The sequence below is a fragment of the Phasianus colchicus genome, chromosome 35 (genome assembly GCF_987193195.1).
Source record: "Phasianus colchicus chromosome 35, bPhaCol1.hap1.1, whole genome shotgun sequence".
NCBI classification, from domain to species: Eukaryota; Metazoa; Chordata; class Aves; order Galliformes; family Phasianidae; genus Phasianus; species Phasianus colchicus.
The window spans coordinates 1678902-1702982 of NC_143470.1; the positions used below are offsets into that span (position 1 = coordinate 1678902).

Here is a 24081-nt window from a genome sequence, read left to right on the forward strand (position 1 = left end):
CGGGTTTGGATCAACCAATCGGGGGGCTGAGCTTAGACTTCGGGGGCGTGGCTACAAGCCTGGGGGCGTGGCTTTGCGTAGAGGGGCGTGGAGACGGCTTTGGGGGCGTGGCTACGAATCCAGAAGAGCCTCTTTTGCATATAGAGGCGTGGCCTTGTCGTTTAGGGGCGTGGCTACGAGATAATGGGCGTGGCTTCGTTCGGGGCGGTGAGAATTTGCATTTGTGGGCGTGGCTTGCACTCCGGGGGCGGTGTCTATCCGTTGTGGCGGCACCCACTTCCGGTACGGCTGGCCGGAAGTGGCCGTTGCTATGGAGCCACTTCCGGTGCAGAGAGGCGGAAGTGGAGAGCGCCGCCGGGAGCGCTGCGGTACGGAGTGCGCTGAGAGGAGGGGGGGGGGGGGGAAGGTGGGAGCGGTTTGGAGTTCCGGGGAACTTCCGGGGGTCTTGGGGGGGTCGTGGGGGGGTCCGCAGGGATCGGGGGGGGTTTTGGGGTGATGGGGACGCCGTGTGCGGCCGGATGGGGTGAGGGGGGGCTCCGTGTGGGGCTCGGGCCTGGTGTGGGGCCTTGTGGGGGCGGGGGGGGGGTGAGGAGGGGGCTTCCGGCCGGCGTGGGGCTGCATTGGCGCTTATGGGGCTGGGGGGGTCGCAGTGTCGCCTGTGGGGGTCTCCATTATTCCCTATGGGGCTGTGGGGTCTCAGTGTCCCCTATGGGGGTCTCCATTATCCCCTATGGGGCTGTGGGGTCTCACTGTCCCCTATGGGGTCTCCATTATCCCCTATGGGGCTGGGGGGGTCTCAGTGTCCCCTATAGGGTCCCCATTACCCCCTCTGGGGCTGTGGGGGTCTCAGTGTCCCCTATGGGGTCTCCATTACCCTCTATGGGGCTGGGGGGTCTCAGTGTCCCCTATAGTGGTCCCCATTATCCCCTATGGGGCTGTGCGGGTCTCCGTGGTTCCCTATGGGGTCTCAGTGTCCCCTATCGGAGTCCCTATTATCCCCTATGGGGCTGTGGGGTCTCAGTGTCCCCTATAGGGGAACCCATTGTTTCCTATGGGCCTTTGGGGGTCTCCGTGGTTCCCTATGGGGCTGTGGGGTCTCAGTGTCCCCTATGGGGTCTCCATTATCCCCTATGGGGCTGGGGGCTCTCAGTGTCCCCTATGGGGTTCCCCATTGTCCCCTATGGGGCTGTGGGGTCTCAGTGTCCCCTATGGGGTCTCTATTATCCCCTATGGGGCTGTGGGGGTCTCCGTGTCCCCTATAGGGGAACCCATTGTTTCCTTTGGGCCTTTGGGGGTCTCCGTTGTTCCCTATGGGGCTGTGGGGGTTTCAGTGCCCCCTATGGGGTCCCCATTATCCCCTATGGGGCCTTGGGGTCTCATTATCCCCTATAGGGTTCCCATTACCCTCTATGGGACTGAGGGGTCTCACTGTCCCCTATAGGGGTCTCCATTATCCTCTATGGGGCTGTGGGGTCTCAGTGCCCCCTATGGGGTCACCATTATCCCCTATGGGGCTGTGGGGGTCTCCGTGGTTCCCTATAGGGCTGTGGGGTCTCAGTGTCCCCCATAGGGGAACCCATTATCCCCTATGGGGTTTGTGGGGGTTTCTGTTGTTTCCTCTGGGGCTGAGGGGTCTCAGTGTCCCCTGTGGGGTCTCCATTATCCCCTATGGGGCTGTGGGGGTCTCAGTGTCCCTTATAGGGGTCCTCACTGTTCCCTATGGGGCTGTGGGTTCTCAGTGTCCCCTATTGGGGTCCCTATTATCCCCTATGGGGCTGTGGGGTCTCAGTGTCCCCTATGGGGTCCCCATTATCCCCTATGGGGCTGTGGGGTCTCAGTGTCCCCTATGGGGTCCCCATTATCCCCTATGGGGCTGTGGGGGTCTCTGTTGTTCCCTATGGGGCTGAGGGGTCTCAGTGTCCCCTATAGGGGAACCCATTATCCCCTATGGGGTTTGTGGGGGTTTCTGTTGTTTCCTATGGGGCTGAGGGATCTCAGTGTCCCCTATGGGGTCTCCATTATCCCCTATGGGGCTGTGGGGTCTCAGTGTCCCCTATAGGGGAACCCATTGTTTCCTATGGGGCTGTGGGGTCTCAGTGTCCCCTATGGGGTCTCCATTATCCCCTATGGGGCTGTGGGGGTCTCAGTGCCCCCTATGGGGTCTCCATTATCCCCTATGGGGCTGTGGGGGTCTCATTATCCCCTATAGGGTTCCCATTACCCTCTATGGGGCTGGGGGGGTCTCAGTGTCCCCTATGGGGTCCCCATTATCCCCTATGGGGCTGAGGGGGTCTCAGTGTCCCTTATAGGGGTCCTCACTGTTCCCTATGGGGCTGTGGGGTCTCCGTGTCCCCTATGGAGTCCCCATTATCCCCTATAGGGCTGTGGGGTCTCAGTGTACCCTATGGGGTCTCCATTATCCCCTATGGGGCTGTGGGGTCTCAGTGTCCCCTATAGGGGACCCCATTATCCCCTATGGGGCTGTGGGGGTCGCAGTGTCCCCTATGGGGTCTCCATTATCCCCTATGGGGCTGTGGGGTCTCAGTGTCCCCTATGGGGTCTCCATTATCCCCTATGGGGCTGTGGGGGTCTCATTATCCCCTATAGGGTTCCCATTACCCTCTATGGGGCTGTGGGGTCTCAGTGTCCCCTATAGGGGAACCCATTGTTTCCTATTGGCCTTTGGGGGTCTCCGTTGTTCCCTATGGGGCTGGGGGGGTCTCAGTGTCCCCTATGGGGTCTCCATTATCTCCTATGGGGCTGTGGGGTCTCACTGTCCCCTATCGGGGTCCCCATTGTCCCCTATGGGATTTGGGGGTCCCAATTACTCAATATGGGGTTTTTGGGTCCCCATTATCCCTTATAGGACTTGGGGATCCCTATTACTCCGTATGGGATTTGTGGGTCCCCATTTTCCCCTATGGGGTTTTTGGGTCCCCATTATCCCCTATAGGGGTCCCCATTGTCCCCTATAGGGTTTTTGGGTCCCCATTAATCCCTATGGGGGTCCCCATTGTCCCTTATAGGATTTGGAGATTCCCATTACTCCATATGGGATTTGTGGGTCCCCATTATTTTCTGTGGGGTTTGTGGGTCCCCATTATTCCCTATGGGGTTTTTGGGTCCCCATTATCCCCTATAGGGGTCCCCATTGTCCCCTATAGGGTTTGGGGGACCCCATTACTCCCTATGGGGGTCCCCATTATCCCTTATACGATTTGGGGATCCCTATTACTCCATAGGTCATTTGTGGGTCCCCATTATTTTCTATGGGGTTTGTAGGTCCCCATTGTCCCCTATGGGGGTCCCCATTATCCCCTATGGGGTTTTTGGGTCCCCATTGTCCCCTATGGGGTTTTTGGGTTCCCATTTTCCCTATGTGGTTTTTGGGTCCCCATTATTCCCTATGGAGTTCGTAGGTCCCCATTATCCCCTATGGGGATCCCCATTGTCCCCTATAGGATTTGGGGGTCCCCGTTGTCCACTATGGGGTTTGTAGGTCCCCATTATCCTTTATAGGATTTGGGGATCGCATTATTTTCTATGGGGTTTGTGGGTCCCTATTATCCCCTATGGGGTTTGTCAGTCCCCATTGTTCCCTATGGGATTTGGGGGTCCCGATTACTCAATATGGGGTTTTTGGGTCTCCATTATCCCTATGGGGGTCCCCATTACCCCTTATAGGATTTGGGGATCCCTATTAGTTTATATGGGATTTGTAGGTCCCCATTATTTTCTATGGGGTTTGTGGGTCCCTATTATCCCCTATGGGGTTTGTGGGTCCCCATTATCTTCTCTAGGGGTCCCCATTGTCCCCTATGGGGTTTTTGGGTCCCCATTGTCCCCTATGGGGTTTGTCAGTCCCCATTGTCCCCTATGGGGGTCCCCATTGTCCCCTATGGGATTTGGGGGTCCCGATTACTCAATAGGGGGTTTGTGGGTCCCCATTGTCCCCTATAGGGGTCCCCATTGTCCCCTATGGGGTTTTTGGGTTCCCATTTTCCCTATGGGGTTTTTGGGTCCCCATTATTCCCTATGGGGTTTGTGGGTCCCCATTGTCCCCTATAGGGGTCCCCATTGTCCCCTATGGGGTTTTTGGGTCCCCATTGTCCCCTATGGGATATGGGGGTCCTGATTACTCAATATGGGGTTTGTGGGTCCCCATTGTCCCCTATAGGGGTCCCCATTGTCCCCTATGGGGTTTTTGGGTTCCCATTTTCCCTATGGGGTTTTTGGGTCCCCATTATTCCCTATGGGATTTGGGGGTCCCCATTGTCCCCTATGGGGGTCCCCATTGTCCCCTATGGGGTTTTTGGGTTCCCATTTTCCCTATGGGGTTTTTGGGTCCCCATTATCCCCTATGGGGTTTGCAGGTCCCCATTATTTCCTATGGGGATCCCCATTGTCCCCTATAGGATTTGGGGGTCCCCATTACTCCCTATGGGGGTCCCCATTGTCCCTTATAGGATTTGGGGATACCTATTACTCTATATGGGATTTGTGGGTCCCCATTTTCCCCTATGTGGTTTGTAGGTCCCCATTATCCCCTATGTGGGTCCCCATTGTCCCCAATGGGATTTGGGGGTCCCAATTACTCAATATGGGGTTTTTGGGTCCCCATTATCCCTATGGGGGTCCCCATTGTCCTTTATAGGATTTGGAGATTCCCATTACTCCATATGGGATTTGTGGGTCCCCATTATTTTCTATGGGGTTTGTGGGTCCCCATTGTCCGCTATGGTTGTCCCCATTGTCCCCTATGGGGTTTTTGGGTTCCCATTATCCCCTATGGGGTTTGTAGGTCCCCATTATCTCCTATGGGGGTCCCCATTGTCCCCTATGGGATTTGGGGGTCCCGATTACTCAATAGGGGGTTTTTGGGTCCCCATTATCCCTATGGGGGTCCCCATTACCCCTTATAGGATTTGGGGATCCTTATTACTCCATAGGGGATTTGTGGGTCCCCATTATTTTCTATGGGGTTTGTGGATCCCCATTGTCCCCTATAGGGGTCCCCATTGTCCCCTATGGGGTTTTTGGGTCCCCATTGTCCCCTATGGGATTTGGGGGTCCTGATTACTCAATATGGGGTTTGTGGGTCCCCATTGTCCCCTATGGGGGTCCCCATTATCCCCTATGGGGTTTTTGGTTCCCATTATTCCCTATGGGGTTTTTGGGTCCCCATTATTCCCTATGGGGTTTGTAGGTCCCCATTGTCCCCTATAGGATTTGGGGGTCCCCATTGTCCCCTATGGGGTTTTTGGGTCCCCATTGTCCCCTATAGGATTTGGGGGTCCCCATTATCCCCTATGGGGGTCCCCATTATCCCCTATGGGGTTTGTAAGTCCCCATTATCCCCTATGGGGGTCCCCATTATCCCCTATGGGGTTTTTGGGTTCCCATTGTCCCCTATGGGGTTTTTGGGTCCCCATTATTCCCTATGGGGTTTGTGGGTCCCCATTATCCCCTATAGGGGTCCCCATTGTCCCCTATAGGGTTTGGGGGTCCCCATTACTCTCTATGGGGGTCCCCATTGTCCCCTATGGGATTTGGAGATTCCCATTACTCCATATGGGATTTGTGGGTCCCCATTATTTTCTGTGGGGTTTGTGGGTCCCCATTATCCCCTATGGGGTTTTTGGGTCCCCATTATCCCCTATAGGGGTCCCCATTGTCCCCTATAGGGTTTGGGGGTCCCCATTACTCCCTATGGGGGTCCCCATTGTCCCTTATAGGATTTGGAGATTCCCATTACTCCATATGGGATTTGTGGGTCCCCATTATCCCCTATGGGATTTGTAGGTCCCCATTATCTCCTATGGGGGTCCCCATTGTCCCCTATGGGGTTTTTGGGTCCCCATTATCCCCTATGGGGTTTGTTGGTCCCCATTATCCCCTATGGGGGTCCCCATTGCCCCCTATAGGATTTGGGGGTCCCCATTATCCCCTATGGGGTTTTTGGGTCCCCATTGCCCCCTATAGGATTTGGGGGTCCCTATTATCCCCTATGTCCCCTCTATAGTGTGCGTCTCCTCCCCCCCCCACCCCAAAATCCCCATTTTTCCCATTTTCCCCTTATTTTTAACCCCCCCCCCCCCCCCAGGTACCCGCAGTGGGACGATGGCAGTCAGCGCCGACCCCCCCCCTCTCTGCAGCCCCCTCCCCAAATTCGGACCCCATTGAGAACAGCTTTGGGGCGGGGGAGGGAGGGGGGACACGGAGACCCCCCCCCAACCCGGAAGTGGTGAGTGCTGAACCCAAAATCGCTGCTTTTTGACCCAAAAATTGTGGGGGGGGGGTGAAGTGTTGTAGGGATTTTTGGGAAATTTGGGGTTTTTGGAGGGGCTGAAATTGGGCAGAATTGGGGTTTTTGTCTGAAAATGGGGTGAAAATGGGATTTTTTGTGAAAATTGGGGTTTTTGGAGGGGCTGAAATTGGGCAAAATTGGGGATTTTGTCTGAAAATGGGGTGAAAATGGGATTTTTTCTAAAAATTTGGGTTTTGGAGGGGCTGAAATTGGGCAAAATTGGGGTTTTGTCTGAAAATGGGGTGGAAATGGGATTTTTTGTGAAAATTGGGGTTTTTGGAGGGGCTGGAATTGGGAAGAATTGGGGTTTTTGTCTGAAAATGGGGTGAAAATGGGATTTTTTGTGAAAATTGGGGTTTTTGGAGGGGCTGAAATTGGGCAAAATTGGGTTTTTTGTCTGAAAATGGGGTGAAAATGGGATTTTTTGTGAAAATGGGGGTTTTTGGAGGGGCTGAGATTGGGCAAAATTGGGGTTTTTGTCCGAAAATGGGGTGAAATTTGGATTTTTTGTGAAAATTGGGGTTTTTGGAGGGGGCTGAAATTGGGCAAAATTGGGGATTTTGTCTGAAAATGGGGTGAAAATGGGATTTTTTCTAAAAATTTGGGTTTTGGAGGGGCTGAAATTGGGCAAAATTGGGGTTTTTGTCTGAAAATGGGGTGGAAATGGGATTTTTTGTGAAAATTGGGGTTTTTGGAGGGGCTGGAATTGGGAAGAATTGGGGTTTTTGTCTGAAAATGGGGTGAAAATGGGATTTTTTGTGAAAATTGGGGTTTTTGGAGGGGCTGAAATTGGGCAAAATTGGGTTTTTTGTCTGAAAATGGGGTGAAAATGGGATTTTTTGTGAAAATGGGGGTTTTTGGAGGGGCTGAGATTGGGCAAAATTGGGGTTTTTGTCCGAAAATGGGGTGAAATTTGGATTTTTTGTGAAAATTGGGGTTTTTGGAGGGGGCTGAAATTGGGCAAAATTGGGGATTTTGTCTGAAAATGGGGTGAAAATGGGATTTTTTCTAAAAATTTGGGTTTTGGAGGGGCTGAAATTGGGCAAAATTGGGGTTTTGTCTGAAAATGGGGTGGAAATGGGATTTTTTGTGAAAATTGGGGTTTTTGGAGGGGCTGGAATTGGGAAGAATTGGGGTTTTTGTCTGAAAATGGGGTGAAAATGGGATTTTTTGTGAAAATTGGGGTTTTTGGAGGGGCTGAAATTGGGCAAAATTGGGTTTTTTGTCTGAAAATGGGGTGAAAATGGGATTTTTTGTGAAAATGGGGGTTTTTGGAGGGGCTGAGATTGGGCAAAATTGGGGTTTTTGTCCGAAAATGGGGTGAAATTTGGATTTTTTGTGAAAATTGGGGTTTTTGGAGGGGGCTGAAATTGGGCAAAATTGGGGATTTTGTCTGAAAATGGGGTGAAAATGGGATTTTTTGTGAAAATTGGGGTTTTTGGAGGGGCTGAAATTGGGCAAAATTGGGGTTTTTGTCTGAAAATGGGGTGAAAATGGGATTTTTTGTGAAAATTGGGGTTTTTGGAGGGGCTGAAATTGGGCAAAATTGGGGATTTTGTCTGAAAATGGGGTGAAAATGGGATTTTTTGTGAAAATTGGGGTTTTTGGAGGGGCTGAGATTGGGCAAAATTGGGGTTTTTGTCTGAAAATGGGGTGAAAATGGGATTTTTTGTGAAAGTTGGGGTTTTTGGAGGGGCTGAAATTGGGCAAAATTGGGGATTTTGTCTGAAAATGGGGTGAAAATGGGATTTTTTGTGAAAATTGGGGTTTTTGGAGGGGCTGAAATTGGGCAAAATTGGGGATTTTGTCTGAAAATGGGGTGAAAATGGGATTTTTTGTGAAAATTTGGGTTTTGGAGGGGCTGAAATTGGGCAAAATTGGGGTTTTGTCTGAAAATGGGGTGGAAATGGGATTTTTTGTGAAAATTGGGGTTTTTGGAGGGGCTGGAATTGGGAAGAATTGGGGTTTTTGTCTGAAAATGGGGTGAAAATGGGATTTTTTGTGAAAATTGGGGTTTTTGGAGGGGCTGAAATTGGGCAAAATTGGGTTTTTTGTCTGAAAATGGGGTGAAAATGGGATTTTTTGTGAAAATGGGGGTTTTTGGAGGGGCTGAGATTGGGCAAAATTGGGGTTTTTGTCCGAAAATGGGGTGAAATTTGGATTTTTTGTGAAAATTGGGGTTTTTGGAGGGGGCTGAAATTGGGCAAAATTGGGGATTTTGTCTGAAAATGGGGTGAAAATGGGATTTTTTCTAAAAATTTGGGTTTTGGAGGGGCTGAAATTGGGCAAAATTGGGGTTTTGTCTGAAAATGGGGTGGAAATGGGATTTTTTGTGAAAATTGGGGTTTTTGGAGGGGCTGGAATTGGGAAGAATTGGGGTTTTTGTCTGAAAATGGGGTGAAAATGGGATTTTTTGTGAAAATTGGGGTTTTTGGAGGGGCTGAAATTGGGCAAAATTGGGTTTTTTGTCTGAAAATGGGGTGAAAATGGGATTTTTTGTGAAAATGGGGGTTTTTGGAGGGGCTGAGATTGGGCAAAATTGGGGTTTTTGTCCGAAAATGGGGTGAAATTTGGATTTTTTGTGAAAATTGGGGTTTTTGGAGGGGGCTGAAATTGGGCAAAATTGGGGATTTTGTCTGAAAATGGGGTGAAAATGGGATTTTTTCTAAAAATTTGGGTTTTGGAGGGGCTGAAATTGGGCAAAATTGGGGTTTTGTCTGAAAATGGGGTGGAAATGGGATTTTTTGTGAAAATTGGGGTTTTTGGAGGGGCTGGAATTGGGAAGAATTGGGGTTTTTGTCTGAAAATGGGGTGAAAATGGGATTTTTTGTGAAAATTGGGGTTTTTGGAGGGGCTGAAATTGGGCAAAATTGGGTTTTTTGTCTGAAAATGGGGTGAAAATGGGATTTTTTGTGAAAATGGGGGTTTTTGGAGGGGCTGAGATTGGGCAAAATTGGGGTTTTTGTCCGAAAATGGGGTGAAATTTGGATTTTTTGTGAAAATTGGGGTTTTTGGAGGGGGCTGAAATTGGGCAAAATTGGGGATTTTGTCTGAAAATGGGGTGGAAATGGGATTTTGTGTGAAAATTGGGATTCTTGGAGGGGCTGAGATTGGGCAAAATTGGGGTGAAAATGGGATTTTTTGTGAAAATTGGGGTTTTTGGAGGGGCTGAAATTGGGCAAAATTGGGGTTTTTGTCTGAAAATGGGGTGAAAATGGGATTTTTTGTGAAAGTTGGGGTTTTTGGAGGGGCTGAAATTGGGCAAAATTGGGGATTTTGTCTGAAAATGGGGTGAAAATGGGATTTTTTGTGAAAATTGGGGTTTTTGGAGGGGCTGAAATTGGGCAAAATTGGGGTTTTTGTCTGAAAATGGGGTGAAAATGGGATTTTTTGTGAAAATTGGGGTTTTTGGAGGGGCTGAAATTGGGCAAAATTGGGGTTTTTGTCTGAAAATGGGGTGAAAATGGGATTTTTTGTGAAAATTGGGGTTTTTGGAGGGGCTGAAATTGGGCAAAATTGGGGTTTTTGTCTGAAAATGGGGTGAAAATGGGATTTTTTGTGAAAATTGGGGTTTTTGGAGGGGCTGAAATTGGGCAAAATTGGGGATTTTGTCTGAAAATGGGGTGAAAATGGGATTTTTTGTGAAAATTGGGGTTTTTGGAGGGGCTGAGATTGGGCAAAATTGGGGTTTTTGTCTGAAAATGGGGTGAAAATGGGATTTTTTGTGAAAGTTGGGGTTTTTGGAGGGGCTGAAATTGGGCAAAATTGGGGATTTTGTCTGAAAATGGGGTGAAAATGGGATTTTTTGTGAAAATTGGGGTTTTTGGAGGGGCTGAAATTGGGCAAAATTGGGGATTTTGTCTGAAAATGGGGTGAAAATGGGATTTTTTGTGAAAATTGGGGTTTTTGGAGGGGCTGAAATTGGGCAAAATTGGGGATTTTGTCTGAAAATGGGGTGGAAATGGGATTTTTTGTGAAAATTGGGGTTTTTGGAGGGGCTGAAATTGGGCAAAATTGGGTTTTTTGTCTGAAAATGGGGTGAAAATGGGATTTTTTGTGAAAATGGGGGTTTTTGGAGGGGCTGAGATTGGGCAAAATTGGGGTTTTTGTCCGAAAATGGGGTGAAATTCGGATTTTTTGTGAAAATTGGGGTTTTTGGAGGGGGCTGGAATTGGGCAAAATTGGGGATTTTGTCTGAAAATGGGGTGGAAATGGGATTTTGTGTGAAAATTGGGGTTCTTGGAGGGGCTGAGATTGGGCAAAATTGGGGTGAAAATGGGATTTTTTGTGAAAATTGGGGTTTTTGGAGGGGCTGAAATTGGGCAAAATTGGGGATTTTGTCTGAAAATGGGGTGAAAATGGGATTTTTTGTGAAAATTGGGGTTTTTGGAGGGGCTGAAATTGGGCAAAATTGGGGTTTTGTCTGAAAATGGGGTGGAAATGGGATTTTTTCTAAAAATTTGGGTTTTGGAGGGGCTGAAATTGGGCAAAATTGGGGTTTTTGTCTGAAAATGGGGTGAAAATGGGATTTTTTGTGAAAATTGGGGTTTTTGGAGGGGCTGAAATTGGGCAAAATTGGGGTTTTTGTCTGAAAATGGGGTGAAAATGGGATTTTTTGTGAAAATTGGGGTTTTTGGAGGGGCTGAAATTGGGCAAAATTGGGGTTTTTGTCTGAAAATGGGGTGAAAATGGGATTTTTTGTGAAAATTGGGGTTTTTGGAGGGGCTGAAATTGGGCAAAATTGGGGTTTTTGTCTGGAAATCGGGTGAAAATGGGATTTTTTGTGAAAATTGGGGTTTTTGTCTGAAAATGGGTTGAAAATGGGATTTTTTGTGAAAATTGGGGTTTTTGGAGGGGCTGAAATTGGGCAAAATTGGGGATTTTGTCTGAAAATGGGGTGAAAATGGGATTTTTTGTGAAAATTGGGGTTTTTGGAGGGGCTGGAATTGGGAAGAATTGGGGTTTTGTCTGAAAATGGGGTGAAAATGGGATTTTTTGTGAAAATTGGGGTTTTTGGAGGGGCTGAAATTGGGCAAAATTGGGGTTTTTGTCTGAAAATGGGGTGGAAATGGGATTTTTTTCTGAAAATTGGGGTTTTTGGAGGGGCTGAAATTGGGCAAAATTGGGGATTTTGTCTGAAAATGGGGTGAAAATGGGATTTTTTGTGAAAATTGGGGTTTTTGGAGGGGCTGAAATTGGGCAAAATTGGGGATTTTGTCTGAAAATGGGGTGAAAATGGGATTTTTTGTGAAAATTGGGGTTTTTGGAGGGGCTGAAATTGGGCAAAATTGGTTTTTTTGTCTGAAAATGGGGGTGAAAATGGGATTTTTTCTGAAAATTGGGGTTTTTGGAGGGGCTGAAATTGGGCAAAATTGGGGTTTTTGTCTGAAAATGGGGTGAAAATGGGATTTTTTGTGAAAATTGGGGTTTTTGGAGGGGGCTGGAATTGGGCAAAATTGGGGTTTTTGTCTGAAAATGGGGTGAAAATGGGATTTCTTGTGAAAATTGGGGTTTTTGGAGGGGGCTGGAATTGGGCAAAATTGGGGTTTTTGTCTGAAAATGGGGTGAAAATGGGATTTTTTGTGAAAATTGGGGTTTTTGGGGGGAGATTCATGATAAAATCCAGGCTCAAATTTACCCCAAAACGGGCAAAAAATGGGATTTTTCATTGAAAATTGGGTTTTTTTTCATTGAAAATTGGGGTTCATTTCCCTCCTCTCCCTCCACATTCCCCATTTTTGCCCCATTTTTGCCCATTTTTGCCCAATTTCCCCCATTTTTCCCCCATTTCCTCCCCCTCCCATTAACCCTTTCACCACCACTCCCTCCACCCCATTTTTGCTCATTTTTGCCCACTTTTACCCCATTTTTCCCCCATTTTTGACCTCATTTCCCTCCCCCCCCCACATTCCCCATTTTTCCCCATTTTTGCCCATTTTCCCCCATTTTTCCCCCAAATTTCCCCCATTTTCCCCGGCAATCCCTGCCCAACTCCCCCCTCACCCCCCATTCCCCATTATTTCCCCCATTTTCCCCCAATTTCCCCCATTTCCCCCCATTTCCCCCATTAACCCTTTCACCACCGCACCCTCCGCCCAATTTTTCCCCATTTTGCCCCATTTTGCCCCCATATTTTCCCCCAAATTTCCCCCTTTTCCCCCCCAATCGCCCCCCCAATTCCCCCCCATCCCCCATTTCCCCATGATTCCCCCAATTTTTGCCCAATTTCCCCCATTTTTCCCCAATTTCCCCAAATTTCCCCCATTAACCCTTTCACCACCGCTCCCTCCGCCCCATTTTTGCCCATTTTCACCCCATTTTTTTCCCCCAAATTTCCCCATTTTCCCCCCCAATCCCCCCCCACTCCCCATTTCCCCCCCATTTCCCCCCCACTTCCCCCCCATTTCCTCCCATTTCCCCATTAACCCTTTCACCACCGCTCCCTCCGCCCCTTTCCCCCATTTTCCCCCAAATTTCCCCCATTTCCCCCCATTTTCCCCTAAATTTCCCCCAAATTTCCCCCAATTTCCCCCCCAATCCCCCCCCAACTCCCCCCCACCCCCCTCTCCCCATTTCCCCCCCATTTCCCCCCCATTTCCTCCCATTTCCCCCATTAACCCTTTCACCACCGCTCCCTCCGCCCCTTTCCCCCATTTCCCCCCAATTTTCCCCCATATTTCCCCATTTTCCCCCCAATCCCCCCCCAACTCCCCCCCCCACCCCCCTCTCCCCATTTCCCCCATTTCCCCCCCACTTCCCCCCCATTTCCTCCCATTTCCCCATTAACCCTTTCACCACCGCTCCCTCCGCCCCTTTCCCCCATTTTCCCCCAAATTTCCCCCATTTCCCCCCATTTTCCCCCAAATTTCCCCCAAATTTCCCCATTTCCCCCCAATCCCCCCCCACCCCCCTCTCCCCATTTCCCCCCCACTTCCCCCCCATTTCCTCCCATTTCCCCATTAACCCTTTCACCACCGCTTCCTCCGCCCCTTTTCCACATTTCTCCCCATTTTCCCCCATTTTCCCCCAAATTTCCCCATTTTCCCCCCCAATCCCCCCCAACCCCCCCCCCACCCCCCTCTCCCCATTTCCCCCCCATTTCCCCCCCACTTCCCCCCCATTTCCCCGCCCCTCCCATTGCTGACGTGTTCCCTCCAGGCTCCGCTGACTCCAACTCCACACCAGGAAATCCCTCCCCAAAACCTTTTTCTTTTTTTCCCCCATTTTCCCCTTTTTTCACCCCAAAACCCCTCACCCCCCCCCTCCCCCTTTCCCCCCCCCTCCCCCTCCCCAAATTTCTCTCTCATTTGCATATTTCCCAACATTGAACTTTGCTCCCCCTCCTCCCCCCCCCCCCCCCCCCTTCGCCCGGAAACTCAGCGCGGCGCTCACAACTTTTCCAGCTCGCTTCTTTTGGGTTCGTTTTCGCCCTTTTTGGGTACGTTTGAATTCACTTTTTTCGCTGCTCCCCCCCCCCTCACCCCCCCCCCCCACTTCGGTGCTTCTGTTTTGTGGGGTTTTTTTTATGTTTTTCTGTGTTTTTTTAGCGTGTTTTTGAAGGGGGGGGGGGGAGGAGTTCGGTTCCGCTTTTGGGACTTGAATGCTATTGGAGGGGGGGGGGGATTTGGGGGGGTTATGGGGGATTTGGGGGGGTTTATGGGGGGGTTATGGGGCCTTGGGAGGTTTATGGGGGATTTGAGGGGGGTTTATGGGGGGGTTATGGGGGATTTGAGGGGGTTTATGGGGGATTTGGGGGGGGTTGTGGGGGATTTGGGGGGCGTTTGTGGGGGATTTGGGGGGGGTTATGGGGGGGTAATGGGGGACTTGGGGGGGTAATGGGGGATTTGGGGGGGTTATGGGGGGGTAATGGGGGATTTGGGGGGGTAATGGGGGATTTGAGGGGGTTTATGGGGGATTTGGGGGGGGGTTGTGGGGGATTTGGGGGGGTTATGGGGGATTTGGGGGGGTTATGGAGGGGTTATGGGGGATTTGAGGGGGTTTATGGGGGATTTGGGGGGGGCAATGGGGGGGTTATGGGGGACTTGGGAGGTTTATGGGGGATTTAGGGGGGTATATGGGGGATTTGGGGGGGATTTATGGGGGATTTGGGGGGGGTTGTGGGGGATTTGGGGGGGGTTTATGGGGGATTTGGGGGGGGTAATGGGGGGGTTATGGGGGACTTGGGGGGGTAATGGGGGATTTAGGGGGGTTTATGGGGGGTTTATGGGGGATTTGAGGGGGTTTATGGGGGATTTGGGGGGGGTTTATGGGGGATTTGGGGGGGGTAATGGGGGACTTGGGGGGGTTTATGGGGGATTTGGGGGGGTTTATGGGGGGGGGTTATGGGGCCTTGGGAGGTTTATGGGGGATTTAGGGGGGTTTATGGGGGGGTTATGGGGGATTTGAGGGGGTTTATGGGGGGATTTGGGGGGGGTTGTGGGGGATTTGGGGGGGGTTTATGGGGGATTTGGGGGGGGTAATGGGGGGTAATGGGGGACTTGGGGGGGTTTATGGGGGATTTGGGGGGGTAATGGGGGGTAATGGGGGATTTGGGGGGGTTTATGGGGGGGGTTATGGGGCCTTGGGAGGTTTATGGGGGATTTGGGGGGGTTTATGGGGGGGTTATGGGGGATTTGAGGGGGTTTATGGGGGATCTGGGGGGGTTATGGGGGATTTGGGGGGGTTTATGGGGGGGTTATGGGGGATTTGAGGGGGTTTATGGGGGATTTGGGGGGGGGTTGTGGGGGATTTGGGGGGGGTTTATGGGGGATTTGGGGGGGGTAATGGGGGTAATGGAGGATTTGGGGGGGTTTATGGGGGATTTGGGGGGGTTTATGGGGGGGGTTATGGGGCCTTGGGAGGTTTATGGGGGATTTGGGGGGGTTATGGGGGGGTTATGGGGGATTTGAGGGGGTTTATGGGGGATTTGGGGGGGGTTTATGGGGGATTTGGGTGGGGTAATGGGGGGTAATGGGGGACTTGGGGGGGTTTATGGGGGATTTGGGGGGGTTTATGGGGGGGTAATGGGGGATTTGGGAGGTTTATGGGGGATTTAGGGGGGTTTATGGGGGGGTTATGGGGGATTTGAGGGGGTTTATGGGGGATTTGGGGGGGGTTTGTGGGGGATTTGGGGGGGGTTTATGGGGGATTTGGGGGGGGTAATGGGGGGTAATGGGGGACTTGGGGGGGTTTATGGGGGATTTGGGGGGGTTATGGGGGGGTTATGGGGGACTTGGGAGGTTTATGGGGGATTTAGGGGGGTTTATGGGGGGTTATGGGGGATTTGAGGGGGTTTATGGGGGTTTATGGGGGATTTGGGGGGGGGTTGTGGGGGATTTGGGGGGGGTTTATGGGGGATTTGGGGGGGTTATGGGGGGTTTTTGGGGGATTTGAGGGGGTTTATGGGGGATTTGAGGGGGGTAATGGTGGATTTGGGGGGGATTTGGGGGGGGTTATGGGGGACTTGGGGTGTTTATGGGGGATTTCAGGGGGATTTGGGGGGGTAATGGGGGGTTTGGGGGGGGTTATGGGGGACCTGGGATGTTTTTGGGGGGGTTATATGGGGGATTTGGGGGTGTAATGGGGGGATAATGGGGGATTTGGGGAATTTGGGGGGTTATGGGGGATTTGGGGGGGTAATGGGGGGTTTGGGGGGGATTATGGGGGACTTGGGAGGTTTATGGGGGACTTGGGGGGTTTATGGGCGATTTTGGGGGGATATGGGGGGGTTATGGGGGATTGGGGGGGTAATGGGGGGTTTGGGGGGGTTATGGGGGACTTGGGAGGTTTATGGGGGACTTGGGGGGGTTTGGGGGGGACTTGGGGGGGTTATGGGGGATTTGGGGAGTTATATGGGGGTGATATGGGGGGGTTATGGGGGGGTTGGGGAGTTATGGGGGGTTTATGGGGGATTTGGGAGGGTAATGGGGGATTTGGGGGGGTTATGGGGGGGTAATGGGGGATTTGGGGGGGTTATGGGGGATTGGGGGGGTAATGGGGGGTTTGGGGGGTTTGGGGGGTTTATGGGGGACTTGGGAGGTTTATGGGGGACTTGGGGGGGTTATGGGGGTTTGGGGGGGATTTGGGGGGGTTATGGGGGACTTGGGGGGGTTATGGGGGGTTTGGGGGTGATTTGGGGGTGTAATGGGGGGTTTTGGGGGGGTTATGGGGGACTTGGGAGGTTTATGGGGGATTTGGGGGGGATTTGGGGGGCTTATGGGGGGGTTTATGGGGGACTTGCGGGGTTTATGGGGGATTTGGGGGGGATTATGGGGAGGGTATGGGGAATTTGGGGGGTTATATGGGGGATTTGGGGGTGTAATGGGGGATTTGGGGAATTTGGGGGGTTTATAGGGGATTTGGGGGGATTTGGGGGTGTAATGGGGGATTTGGGGGGGGTTTATGGGGGATTGGGGGGGTAATGGGGGGTATGGGGGGGTTATGGGGGACTTGGGAGGTTTAAGGGGGACTTGGGGGGGTTATGGGGGATTTGGGGGGGTTATGGGGCACTTCGGGGGGTTATGGAGTGGTAATGGGGGATTTGGGGGGTTTATGAGGGATTTGGGGGAGTAATGGGGGGTGTATGGGGGGGTTTATGGGGGATTTGAGAGGGTTATCTGGGGGGCTTATGGGGGATTTGGGGGGTTTATGGGGGACTTGGGTTTATGGGGGATTTGGGGGGTTTATGGGGGACTTGGGTTTATGGGGGACTTGGGGGGGTTATGGGGACTTGGGTTTATGGGGGACTTGGGGGGGTTATGGGGATTTGGGGGGTTATGGGAGATTTGGGGGGGTTATATGGGGGGGTTATGGGGCATTTGACGGTGTTACAGGGGGGGGTTATGGGGAATTTGGGAGGGGATTTGTGAGGGTTTATGGGGGATTTTGGGGGGTTTTATGGGGGGGTTTTATGGGGGGGTAATGGGGGATTTTTGGGTGTTATGGGGTGGATATGTGGGATTTGGGGGGGTTATGGGGGGCCCCGAGGGACTTGGGGGGTTTATGGGGGATATGGGGGGCTTTGGGGGGGGCTTTGGGGGGGATATGGGGGATTTGGGGTGGGATTTGGGGGGGATATGGGGGATTTCAGGGAGGAGAGGGGTTTGTATGGGGGTCGTTCTTTGGGAAATTTGGGGGGGGGGTCAGGTTATGGGGGGATTTAGGGGGGTCTTGTGGGAGTCATGGGGGGGATGGGGGGTTATATAAGATATGGGGGGGTTATATAGGATATGGGGGGTTATATAGGGTATGGGGGGGTTATATAGGGTATGGGGGGGTTTTATAGGATATGGGGGGGTTATATAGGATATGGAGGGGTGGGGGGTTTTGTGGGGCTGAGGGGGGATTTTCCACCCCATATGTTGGTGTCCCCCCCCCTATAATTACTGATCTACACATCTACCCCCCAGCATGAGGGTCTCTCCCCCCCCCCCAATAATTACTGATCCATGGGTCTCTTCCCCCCCCCCATATTTGGTTCCCCCCCCCCATAAAATTACTGATGTTTGGATTTTTCCTCCCGTATTCCCACCCCCATTCCCATATAGGATCCTATGGATCTCCCCCTATAGGGTTTTACAGACCCCCCCCCCCCATTTCCCACCCCCGTAGGGTCTCATGGACCCCCCCATTTCCCACCCCCACCCTTATAGGATCTTATGGACCCCCCCCCCATTTCTCACCCCCATAGGATCTTATGGACCCCCTCCCCATTTCCCACCCCCCCCCCCCCCATAGGGTCATATGGACCCCATCATTTCCCCCCCCCCATAGGATCCTATGGACCCCCCCCCCCCAAAGGGTCTTATGCACCCCCCCATTTCCCCCCCCCCCATAGGGTCTTATGGACCCCCCCTCATTTCCCCCCCCACCCCCATAGGGTCTTATGGACCCCCCCATGTCCCCCCTCCCCCATTGGGTCTTATGGACCCCCCCATTTCTCACTCCCACTCCCAATAGGCTCTCATGGACCCCCCCCCATATTCCCCCTCCTCCTCCCCATAGGATCTTATGGACCCCCCCCATTTCCCACCCCCACAGGGTCTTATGGACCCCCCCCACCCCCATAGGATCTTATGGACCCCCCCCACTTCGCCCCCACCCCCAAAGGGTCTTATGGACCCCCCCCATGTCCCCCCCACCCACATAGGGTCTCATGAACCCCCCCATTTCTCACTCCCACCCCCAATAGGCTCTCATGGACCCCCCCCCCCCCCATAGGATCTTATGGACCCCCCCATTTCCCACCCCCTCCCCCCTTAGGCTATTATGCCCCCCCATTTCCCCCTCCCCCCCCCATTTCCCACCCCCACAGAGTCTTATGGACCCCCCCCCCACCCCCATAGGGTCTTATGGACCCCCCCCATGTCCCCCCCACCCCCATAGGGTCTCATGAACCCCCCCATTTCTCACTCCCACCCCCAATAGGCTCTCATGGACCCCCCCCATATTTCCCCCCCCCTCCTCCCATAGGATCTTATGGACCCCCCCATTTCCCACCCCCACAGGGTCTTATGGACCCCCCCCCACCCCCATAGGGTCTTATGGACCCCCCCCATTTCCCACCCCCACAGGGTCTTATGGACCCCCCCCCACCCCCATAGGGTCTTAACGGACCCCCCCCATTTCCCCCCCAGCCCAAACAGGCTCTCATGGACCCCCCCATTTCCCCCCCCCCCCATAGGGTCTCATGGACCCCCCCATTTCTCCCCCCCACTCCCAATAGGCTCTCATGGACCCCCCCCATATTTCCCCCCCCCTCCTCCCATAGGATCTTATGGACCCCCCCATTTCCCACCCCCACAGGGTCTTATGGACCCCCCCCCACCCCCATAGGGTCTTATGGACCCCCCCCATTTCCCCCCCAGCCCCAACAGGCTCTCATGGACCCCCCCATTTCCCCCCCCCCCCATAGGGTCTCATGGACCCCTCCATTTCTCCCCCCCACTCCCAATAGGCTCTCATGGACCCCCCCCATTTCTCCCCCCCCCCTCCTCCCATAGGATCTTATGGACCCCCCCATTTCCCACCCCCACAGGGTCTTATGGACCCCCCCCCACCCCCATAGGGTCTTATGGACCCCCCCTGTTTCCCACCCCCACAGGGTCTTATGGACCCCCCCCCACCCCCATAGGGTCTTAACGGACCCCCCCCATTTCCCCCCCACCCCCAACAGGCTCTCATGGACCCCCCCATTTCCCCCTCCCCCCATAGGGTCTCATGGACCCCCCCATTTCTCCCCCCCACTCCCAATAGGCTCTCATGGACCCCCCCCATATTTCCCCCCCCCCCCCTTCCCCATAGGATCTTATGGACCCCCCCATTTCCCACCCCTTCCCCCTTAGGCTATTATGCCCCCCCAATTTCCCCCTCCCCCCCCCGTTTCCCACCCCCATCGGATCTTATGGCCCCCCCCACTTCCCCCCCACCCCCAAAGGGTCTTACGGACCCCCCCCATGTCCCCCCCACCCCCATAGGGTCTCATGAACCCCCCCATTTCTCACCCCCACCCCCAATAGGCTCTCATGGACCCCCCCCATATTCCCCCTCCTCCTCCCCATAGGATCTTATGGACCCCCCCATTTCCCACCCCCACAGGGTCTTAGGGACCCCCCCCCACCCCCATAGGGTCTTACGGACCCCCCCATTTCCCCCCCACCCCAAATAGGCTCTCATGGACCCCCCCCCTCCCCATAGGATCTTATGGACCCCCCCATTTCCCACCCCTTCCCCCTTAGGCTATTATGCCCCCCCATTTCCCACCCCCACAGAGTCTTATGGACCCCCCCCCCACCCCCATAGGGTCTTATGGACCCCCCCCCCCATTGGGTCTCATGGACCCCCCCATTTCTCCCCCCCACCCCCAATAGGCTCTCATGGACCCCACCCATATTCCCCCTCCTCCTCCCCATAGGATCTTATGGACCCCCCCATTTCCCACCCCCACAGGGTCTTATGGACCCCTCCCCCACCCTTATAGGGTCTTACAGACCCCCCCTATTTCCCCCCCACCCCCATAGGGTCTTCTGGCCCCCCCCATGTCCCCCCCACCCCCAACAGGCTCTCATGGACCCCCCCCTTCCCCATAGGATCTTATGGACCCCCCCATTTCCCACCCCCTTCCCCCTTAGGCTATTATGCCCCCCCATTTCCCCCTCCCCCCCCCATTTCCCACCCCCATCGGATCTTATGGCCCCCCCCACTTCCCCCCCACCCCCAAAGGGTCTTACGGACCCCCCCCATGTCCCCCCCACCCCCATAGGGTCTCATGAACCCCCCCATTTCCCACCCCCACCCCCAATAGGCTCTCATGGACCCCCCCCATATTTCCCCCCCTCCTCCCCATAGGATCGTATGGACCCCCCCATTTCCCACCCCCACAGGGTCTTATGGACCCCCCCCCACCCCCACAGGGTCTTATAAACCCCCCCCATTTCCCCCCCACCCCTATAGGGTCTTCTGGCCCCCCCCATTTCCCCCCCACCCCCAACAGGCTCTCATGGACCCCCCCCTTCCCCATAGGATCTTATGGACCCCCCCATTTCCCACCCCCTTCCCCCTTAGGCTATTATGCCCCCCCATTTCCCCCTCCCCCCCCCATTTCCCACCCCCATCGGATCTTATGGACCCCCCCACTTCCCCCCCACCCCCAAAGGGTCTTACGGACCCCCCCCATGTCCCCCCCACCCCCATAGGGTCTCATGAACCCCCCCATTTCTCACCCCCCACCCCCAATAGGCTCTCATGGACCCCCCCCATATTTCCTCCCCCCCTCCTCCCATAGGATCTTATGGACCCCCCCATTTCCCACCCCCATTGGATCTTCTGCCCCCCCCCATGCCCCCCCCACCCCCATAGGCTCTTCTACCCCCCCCATTTCCCCCATAATTACTGATTTTTCTCCCCCCCCCCCCCCCCAGCTCCATGGCATCGCCGTGACCTCCGCTCCGGTGCCGTTTGGAATTGGAAGGGGGGGCGAGGGGGGGGGGGGGGTCCTGATCCCAAAGGATGCCGAAGAACCCCCCCTTGGCGCTTTGGGGCGCAGTTCTGTTCATCTCCTGGAACGCCCTGGTCCTTTTTTTTCTTTGGGGTCGCCCCCCAATCAACGCCCCCCCCCCGGATCCCCGCCTGACGGCCGAAGTCATTCGTTTGGCTCAAGACGCCGAAATTCAATTGGAACAACAGAAGGAACTCCTGCAACAAATCCAACGTTGGGTCCCACGCCGCCCCATAAAACAACCCCAAAACCCCCCCTTTATCCCACAAAGACCCCCCCTTAACCCCCCCCACCCACCCCAAAACCCCCTTAACCCCCCCCGCAACCCCCTTAACCCTCCTCAAAACCCCCCCTATCCCAACCAAAACCCCCTCAACCCCCCCCACGACCCCCTCAACCCCCCCCAAGACCCCCTCCATCCCCACCAAGGACCCCAAAACCCCCCTTACCCCAACCAAAACCCCCTCAACCCCCCCCAAAACCCCCTTCCCCCCCACCAAGGACCCCCGAACCCCCCCCAAAACCCCCCTTACCCCAACCAAAACCCCCCTTTCTCCCCCCAAAACCCCCTTCCCCCCCACCAAGGACCCCCAAACCCCCCCTACCCCAACCAAAACCCCCTTCCCCCCCACCAAGGACCCCCAAACCCCCCCCAAACCCCCCTTCCCCCCCACCAAGGACCCCCAAACCCCCTCCTCACCCCCCCCCACCCCCTCCAAACCCCCCTCCACCCCCTTCCTCACCCCCTCCAAACCCCCCCACCCCCTCTCCACCCTCCTCCCGACCCTCCCCGAAACCATTTTCCCACCCCATCCCCATCCCTTCCCACCCTCCCCATCCTGGTCCTGGCTTGCGACCGCACTTCTGTCCGCCGCTGTTTGGATTCTTTACTCCGCTATCGTCCTTCGGCCCAACGCTTCCCCATCATCGTCAGCCAAGACTGCGGGCACCGCGAAACGGCGGCCGTCATCTCATCCTACGGCGATTCCATCACCCACCTTCATCCTCCCCACGGATCCGAAGCTCCGGCCGTCCCGGATGAACACCGCAAATTCTTGGGTTACTACAAAATCTCCCGTCATTACCGGTGGGCTTTGGCTCACGTTTTCCGCGTCCTACGTTACCCGGCCGCCATCGTGGTGGAGGACGACCTGGAAGTGGCTCCGGATTTTTACGAGTATTTCCAAGCCGTTTATCCTTTGCTCTTGGAGGACGGCAGCCTTTGGTGCGTCTCCGCTTGGCACGACAACGGCAAGGAGCAGCTGGTGGACGCCGCTCGACCGGAGCTGCTGTACCGCACCGATTTCTTCCCCGGTTTGGGTTGGCTGCTGACCGAACGCCTTTGGGACGAGCTGGAGCCCAAGTGGCCGCCCGCTTTTTGGGACGATTGGATGCGGCAACCCGAGCAGCGCCGCGGCCGGGCGTGCGTGAGGCCGGAGGTGTCCCGCACCGTCACGTTCGGCCGCAAGGGCGTCAGCCACGGCCAGTTCTTCGAGCAGCACCTGCGGCACATGGCGCTCAACCGCCGCTTCGTGCCCTTCACCCGCATGGACCTCGGCTACCTGCGGCGCGACGCCTTCGACCGCCGCTGGGCGGCGCAGCTGAGCGCCGCCCGCCCCGTGCGCCTGGACGAGCTGCGGGCCGGCGGCGGCGGCGGCGGCGGGGCGCTGCGGCTGCGCTACGGAGGCAGGGACGCGTTCCGCGCCGCCGCCAAGGCCCTGGGGCTCATGGACGACCTGAAGGCCGGCGTGCCCAGGGCCGCCTACCGCGGCGTCGTCACCTTCGTGCACCGCGGGCGCCGCGTCTACCTGGCGCCCGACGAGGGCTGGGCGGGCTACGACTCGTCGTGGGGCTGACGGGCTGCAATGAAGTGGCGACCGAGCACGGGCTGCGTGCGCTGCTCAGGGCGCGGTGCGGGGCTGGCGCCGTGGGGGCCGCGCGGGGAGCCGGGCGAGACACGGACGGAGCCGAGGCGAGACACAGAGAGCCGGTGCCAGCCGCAGAGGGAGCCCAAGGGAGCCACTTAGAGTGCCAGGGCAAGCCACAGAGGGAGCCAGGGCAAGCCACAGAGGGAGCCAGGGCAAGCCACTTAGAGTGCCAGTGCCAGCCGCAGAGGGAGCCAGGGCAAGCCACTTAGAGTGCCAGTGCCAGCTGCATAGGGAGCCCAAGGGAGCCACTTAGAGTGCCAGTGCCAGCCACATAGGGAGCCAGTGCAAGCCACTTAGGGAGCTGATGCAAGCCACTTAGAGTGCCAGTGCCAGCTGCATAGGGAGCCAGGGCAAGCCATGTAGTGAGTGCAAGTCACAGAGAGAGCCAGTGCCAGCTGCATAGGGAGCCAGTGCAAGCCACATAGGGAGCCCAAGGGAGCCACAGAGAGAGCCAGTGCCAGCTGCATAGGGAGCCAGGGCAAGCCACTTAGAGTGCCAGTGCCAGCCGCATAGGGAGCCAGGGGAAGCCACTTAGAGTGCCAGGGCAAGCCATGTAGTGAGTGCGAGCCACATGGAGAGCCAGTGCCAGCCGCATTGGGAGCCAGTGCGAGCCACATAGAGAGCCAAGGCGAGCCACAGAGGGAGCCAATGCAAGTCACATTGGGAGCCGAAGGGAGCCACAGAGGGAGCCCAAGGGAGCCACAGAGGGAGCCAATGCAAGTCACATTGGGAGCCCAAGATAGCCACAGAGGGAGCCAAGGCGAGCCACGTGGAGAGCCGGTGCCAGCCGCATAGGGAGCTGATGCGAGCCACTTAGAGTGCCAGTGCCAGCCGCATACGGAGCCAGGGCA

The 24081-nt window shown here is 54.9% G+C and overlaps 1 protein-coding gene and 1 long non-coding RNA gene across 2 annotated transcripts; both read left to right on the plus strand.

Moving 5' to 3' along the window:
* Positions 1-38: 38 nt before the first annotated feature.
* On the plus strand, positions 39-21316 carry LOC149913745 (uncharacterized). The gene is made up of 4 exons (XR_016461053.1): positions 39-368; positions 6104-6244; positions 13688-13745; positions 21226-21316. It is a non-coding gene; the product is annotated as an uncharacterized LOC149913745 (long non-coding RNA).
* A 741-nt stretch (positions 21317-22057) lies between these two features.
* MGAT1 (alpha-1,3-mannosyl-glycoprotein 2-beta-N-acetylglucosaminyltransferase) lies at positions 22058-23184 on the plus strand (the record flags this gene model as incomplete). The annotated part of the gene is made up of 1 exon (XM_031611588.2): positions 22058-23184. A coding segment is annotated over one exon (1101 nt), but the record flags the coding sequence as incomplete, so codon positions are not given.
* Between the last annotated feature and the right edge of the window lie 897 nt (positions 23185-24081).